The sequence below is a fragment of the Aethalodelphis obliquidens genome, unplaced genomic scaffold (assembly GCF_003676395.1).
Source record: "Aethalodelphis obliquidens isolate GAN/ISIS:26980383/991018 unplaced genomic scaffold, ASM367639v1 scaffold5, whole genome shotgun sequence".
In the NCBI taxonomy this organism is placed as follows: domain Eukaryota; kingdom Metazoa; phylum Chordata; class Mammalia; order Artiodactyla; family Delphinidae; genus Aethalodelphis; species Aethalodelphis obliquidens.
In genome coordinates, this window is record NW_020837949.1 from 67,950,833 (window position 1) to 67,957,393 (window position 6,561).

The 6,561-nt window shown below is 44.2% G+C and overlaps 1 protein-coding gene across 1 annotated transcript in view; it reads right to left on the reverse strand.

The window, feature by feature from the left end:
- Positions 1-3,434, reverse strand: part of MEOX2 (mesenchyme homeobox 2) — a 65,228-nt gene extending 61,794 nt beyond the window's left edge. The window contains exon 1 of the mRNA XM_027102577.1: positions 2,635-3,434. Coding sequence (XP_026958378.1) covers positions 2,635-3,148 — 514 coding nt within the window. The 5' untranslated portion in view covers positions 3,149-3,434. The remainder of the gene's footprint in view (positions 1-2,634) is intronic.
- Between the last annotated feature and the right edge of the window lie 3,127 nt (positions 3,435-6,561).

Genomic DNA, 6,561 nt, shown 5'->3' on the forward strand with positions numbered 1-6,561 from the left:
ATACACATATTCATACAATCTGGGTATGAGATGCAAGGATACAGAATTTTGGTTCCGACTTTGCCCTGGGTTTATGTATTACATTTACTCTCAACTAGAAATACACAGAAATTATAAACTGCCTAACAAAATATAAATGGTCTCTATAATGCATGATGTGAGTTTTGTCTAATACAATTTTAAAATTTCAAGAGTGCAGAAGTTACTTTAATATAGTTTTTTGGAAATACCGAAACATTAAACTATGCTATAAGTAATGAGAGATATATGTGTTAACAATATACCAATATTACACTGACTTTGTACTTTGCTTTAGTTTCTGCTAGCTCAAGATGCCCTTATAATAATATGAAATGAAATAACTGTGAACATAAATTATAGAAGACCAAATACAATATCATTCCAGGAAAAAGCTACCTTGAATTTAAATCTAGCTAAAGACCTAACAAATATTAATTAACTAAAATATTGAATTTGGCTAATTAAATTTTATTTTCAAAGAGTATACAGATATTTAACCAGAAACTATTGTTATATTTCTTTTTAGATAGCCAAGAGTTCTTTCAAAATATCCCATCAAAGAAAATGTTCATTCTAACTCCCCAGTGATTCTACCCTTGGTGATGGCTAATTGTATTTCCCGCTCAAGATGTAATCTATTAATACTTTATGTAGCTGATGAAAACTTTTGTTTGTCTTTCCAGGCCTTTAATTGCCAGCTTCAACATGAAAAAATAAACGTATTTTGCTATATGGTTATTTCCCACCAAAGGAGGGTAGCACTGTTAATATAACCAATATTCTTAAGAAAGTTGTTATTAAAATAATTGAAGGGAACCAGTTCTTAGATCCCATTTTCCTTATTTCTCCTCAACCAAAATAACATACGCCTATATGAAAATTCAATTTGCCCTATGAAACTTAGGTGCATTGGTTCAGTTGAGGCAGCATATGAAACAATCCATCACATAGGTTTCTCACTGCAGAAAGTAAAATGAACAGTAAGAGCTTCTGGTAAATGCTAAAGTGCCGCTAACCAAACTGACCTTGGATCCTCTTATCCCAGAAAAGTTATATTGATATCAAATGCTAACTCTATAAAATGATCTCATTCTAAAATTGACTTTTTTTTTTCTAATGAAGATGGAAACCTTGCTATGATTAACCTTTTAACTCTCTGTCTGAAGGGTGTTTCACTTATGGTTAGTAAAAACCATTAAAATGAGTGATACTGCTGGCAACTTTCTTGGATATTAACTAATTTGTGATGGGGCATTAGAAGTTCACCCGACCTTGGAATGTAAAAGTCAGATTTTAAGTCTGTGATAGAAGAATCCATCCCATACTAACGCTTAAGAATAACTGATACCATTGCTGCAAAAGAACATGAAATATGCGGCTCATTCATTGTCATTCATGTGGGATCTTACCTAAAGCATTATAAAGGATAGACATTTTTCAGTCTTTCAAACCAATATCTGGAATTATCTTCCAGGACTGTTAAACCAATTCCGCAAAGAAAGAAAATATGTAAATATTATATTAAACAAACGACAGCTTACGAAAAGACGGAACGCAGGCTGCACTATAGCTACAGAAGAAAACTCACAACCTCCTTAATTATAAAGCATCTTTTAACAATTTCATAAGGATACGGATAGGTCAGGGCTTTGATGAGTTGCCTGCAAAACTTCAGTTTCTCTGGACTGCTAAAATTTAGTTGGCAGCCTCTGCCTTCAGGCATCCGCATTCAGTAAGGTTCCCCTTTTTGCATGGCGGCTCAAGTTATCCCCACGTAGGTCTGTGCCTCCTGCGCACACCCTCCAGTACCAGCGCTACCCGGGTTGCTGTTTGTTTCCCAGTACTTGTTTCCGATAATACTCACCTGGAGGAGAATTTTACTTTCCACTTTAAAAACTTAGATTTTCTTTTTTGTTAGCATCACATAAATACAACTACTATTAAGAATCGTCTTTCTTCAAGGGTCTGAGCATGTATTTAGTTAAAATTCTCTTACATTCCTTAAAATCCTCTGAATTCCTAGACTGTCTTCTTCCCCAAGAAAGGGAAATTTTTACCATTTGGAATAGGGTGCTATTTAAAGAACTCTGAAATCAGAATTTAAAAAAAAAAAAACACAACGAAAACTTTTTTCTCATATGCTCTGCCAAGTTCCATTGCAAGTTCCAACTATTGTGCAATAATTTGGAAATCCAGTTAACGATGGGAAAAATCTAGCCACTCAGTCGGGAACTTGCAATGGAAAAGTCAAGGAACGGCACCCGCACGCACGGCCAGCGGACGCTGCATCCCAGGGTGCAATCCTCTCCCCATCGCTCAGATGGAAGGTCACGCTTCGCAATCGATTTCACATACTTGTCACTTGTCCTTTTTTCTCAACGCTCTGGTAAACTAGTTTGAATCTTGGAGAGCTTAACGCAGTTGGCTGAGTGTTGCGCTCGGAGAAACACGTGCCCCCAAAATAAAAGGACCAAAGCAGCCTCGCCGAATTTGGCGGCGAGGAGCCAGGGAGGAAAGACCTGTACCATAACGCCCGCCGCCTCACTCTAGGGCGAGAATCTTCCCAGTCATCTCTCCGCCCCCTTTCGCCGAGGGTGCCCGGCGCGCCCTTACCTGAGCTATCGCTTTTCCTCTTGCCGCCACTTCTCTTCTCCGCCTCCGCGGGTGACAGCGCCTGGCGGCCGTAGTCCCCTGGCGGGCACGCGGCCCCGGTCGGGGTGCTGGAGCCCAAGCTGGAAGAGTTGGAACACAGGACCGGCGGGCTGCTTCCCAGCTCCGGGGGCCCTCCCGAGTCCGGCTGGAGGCAGAGGCTGTGCCGAGCCGCGCTTGGCGGGGAGGACATCTGCGGGAGGTGCCAGTTGGTTTGCAGAGCCTGGTGCTGCTGCTGCTGGTGGTGGTGGTGGTGATGGTGGTGGTGGTGGTGGTGCCCCCTGTGATGCTGGCTGGCAAACATGCCCTCCTCGTTGGGGTATCCCGCGATTATGCAAGATGAGGAAGAAGTGGAGAGCTCGGGATAGGACATATGGTCAGATCTTCCATGGAGGGCGAGAGAGGACTGGGAGAACGGGTGCAAGCCTTGCGCGGTGGCGTGAGGGCTGCGCAGGCAGCCAAAGAGCGGGTGTTCCATAGCATGCAAGTCTCGGGTTCCAGACAGAAGACTTCACGACGGTTCCAAACGCCGCCACCCTCTGTTACTTTTCCCTGGAAACCGTGTGACTTTTCCCCCTCCCAAAGCAATAGCCGCCCGCGTTTCAGCAGAGCTCGGATAATCCCGGTCCTGAGCCCTAGCGGCCAGTCTCCTTTACATATAAACACTCGGACCTGGAGGAGCTTCCCTCCGAGCTACTCAGATGTTAAGAGTAGGAGAGGTTGAAGCCAAAAGAAGGTGGTCCCAGAGAACTGCTTTCAAGGGGAAACGGCTCTGAGAGGTTATAAATAGAGTGTAACGTGAGCTGGGGGCTGGCTTAGGAGCCCAGTGCTGACCACATGCGAACTCCCTCCAAAACTCCGGCTCAGTCCGCGCCATGCGCTCGCAGTTCCACTTCCTATCGCCGGCTGGACGCACGCAGCGCGCCCACGCCCGCCCGCCCCTGCCAGCAGCCGGGACTGCAAGCGGCGCGCCTGGCGCCTAAACCCGAGCCCCGGCGGGCAGCGGCTCCCTTTCCCACTCCGTCGGCCAGGCCGCGCCGCAGCGCCCCCCAGCCCCAACCCCGCACCCAGTGTCCGACCTGCTCACTGCTCTCATGAAAGGTGTCTTGTCAGTGCCCCTTGGGTACTGTCACCTGCAGGAAAGCTTGGGCTGCGCCTAACTGTGGAGGAGCACGAAAGGAGCACTAGGATTAAGGGAAAAGACCAGAGCTAGTCTGGCGCGCGCTCAGATAAGTTTCTCAAACTTCACATCAATTCGTGCCCTGGGCGCAGGGGCACTCCTAGCTTTTTACAGCCGGTGTCTGTGGGTGGGTTGTTAATGGGCTGGGACGTCAGATCCGAGGATGCTGGGAAGTGACCCACGAGCAAAGAAAGGGCCATTTTCGGTGCTGCAAGGAACGAGACCTGGTGGGGTGGTAGAAAGCATGGGGCGGTGACAGTTGCAGATGTCCTGACTCTGGCATCCTCACCTGCGGTGCCAGGTGGGGGTCTTTTCCTCTGCTTTCCGCAAATGTCCTCCCTCCCGATTTCCTAGTCCCACTCCATTTCCTAGCCACTTGTCCACCAAGAAGAACTTTTCCTGGATCAGGAGTATTCCGAAGCGATTACGTCCCGGTCACAAGTGAAGTGTATATTGCACGCACATTTCCAGTCTTTTCCCTCAGGAGCCAGCCCACGTCCCCTTGTTTTCCTCCAGAAACCCATCTCTCTTCCGCTCAAAGATAAATCAGCTAATCGCACCCCTCCCCACCTCCCGCCATGGTTCCATTTACTGAAAAAATATTGCACTTCGGTATCCCTTAAAGTTCGGGTCTCTCCCTGGTTACAATCTTGCATCATAGAAAATGAATTAGAAAACTTTCCACCAGTAAATTAATGCGAGCGGCGGCTGGGCTTTGATACCGTCACATGCTTGAGGGACGACACCGTCTGCTGGGGGCCAAGTCGTTTACACAAGGTAAGCACGCCGCCCGCTCATAATGAGCTGCAGGAACAGTCGCATCATTCCTGGGACGTGTCGCATCAGGAGAATATCGGCGCTCACCTATCCCGCCCGGGACCCCAAATGTGCCACCAGCAGCGTCGCCCTGTTATTTTCATTGTCTCAGGTGTCCAGAGGACGGGGACCAGGTCTTTGAAGTTGTTAATGAGATTAATGGGTACAGCAAACTGGGCCAGACATCTGGTTTGAATTAGGAAAAAGTATTGATTAATCTTTGAGAAATGTCACCAAGGCAGAACCTTTTCCCTAGCCCCGTCCCTCAGGCTTCAGCCTGACCATCTCCCTTTCCTTTTAAGTTGTCCTGTAGAATAGTGGCTTTGCAATAAACCTTTACATCCGTGTGAAAGTTCGAATTGTTTTCCAGTGCTCAGAGGTGGGATAGGGTGGGGGTGATCAGGAATTCTGAGATTTGTAAGCGCTGCTTTCTTTAACGGAAATTGAGCCCTATTTTGAGGGAAATTAGTTTTGCAGACTTCGTTTAAAAAAAAAAAAAAAAGCTAAAACTTTTGTTCACCAGCTGCTCAACTTTTCAGTCTGGGTCTGAGCTGGAACCTGCTGCAAGCGTTTGACGGTAAGGCTTTCTTTGCCGATATGTTCTGGGAATCTAATATTGTTTTACATTTCGAAAGGGGGTGTTCTTCACGTTGCACGCTTCTAAGGGTTTTAAGCGCTCGCAGGATGGCGTCCAGGGCTTAGATCTTAAGAATGTTTCTTCCTGCCACTCCCCACGCCCTTGGCTCTTTAAGGATAAAAAAGGAGGGGATATATTCTTCTAATATAGTCGGAATATTTTTTGAATTTTCATTGTGTTTATGGTTGCAATATGTGCTCTGATATTAAAAGTTAAAGTACAAAGAGCAGCACTAAACTTCCCAAACTCGGATAGCTCCTCTACGGATCCTGGGTGAAAGCATTAAAGGCTTTATCCAAAGAAAAATTTAGGCAACCACCTCCATAAAGTCACCAGACATATTTATATAATACTGTCTACTAAAAGTATTGGGGAAAATGTCAGACAAGACTAATTAAAAGATACACTTGATTTGCACACATCAATAAAAAACATCCATAAAGGTCCTTTTGGTTTGCATTACAGTGGTTTAGAGGGAGAGACACGAGAAATGAATGGATTTGAATTTAACCAGTGTGTTGCAGGTAACCAGCAACTAGCAAACACACAGAAGTTTCCCTCTCCAGGAGCTGCCACTTCTCCTTGAACCTGCCTTGTGACTGTGCTGGCTTTTTTTCTCACTGTGTCAGATGTTAACAACATGTCCAGAAATTTCTCTACAACCTGTCTCAGTCAGTCAGCTGAGTGTGGGGCTAAAAGTCTGGTGAAGAAAAATTAGAAAAGATTAGAAAAGAAAGGAGTCTCTCTGAAAGGCACACAGTTAAAAGAAAGCTAGCAGAAAAGGTCTTTTTAAATGTAGACCCAAAACATATATCAGGAAACTTGATGTCTAATAGAAAGTATAATATAAGGAAAATGTTACTTGGAAGAGAAAAAGTGTGATTCAAAGGAAAAAAATGTAAAAAAAGGAGGTCTTGATACATTCCAGAATTAAATATGACTGGTTTGTTTTCTCTGAATTTCTAAATATATACTAATTATTCCATAAAGTTTTTTTTCAGAAGTTTTTCAGAAGTTTCAGAAGTTTCTTAGAATATTTGGAAAAACATAAAATATTAACTTTTATTTTCTAGGCCATAGAGAATTTTTTTAAAATGCAATAATAACAGGAAAAATCCTAGCATTTTCTATAATAGCTACATCAATGTCTACATCTATAAAACCCAATGTTGAAAGATGCCTTTTTACCTCAAACGGCTAATTTCATGGAGAATGGTAAAAATTACCAAATTTATTAGAGAATTTCTATAGCATTCAT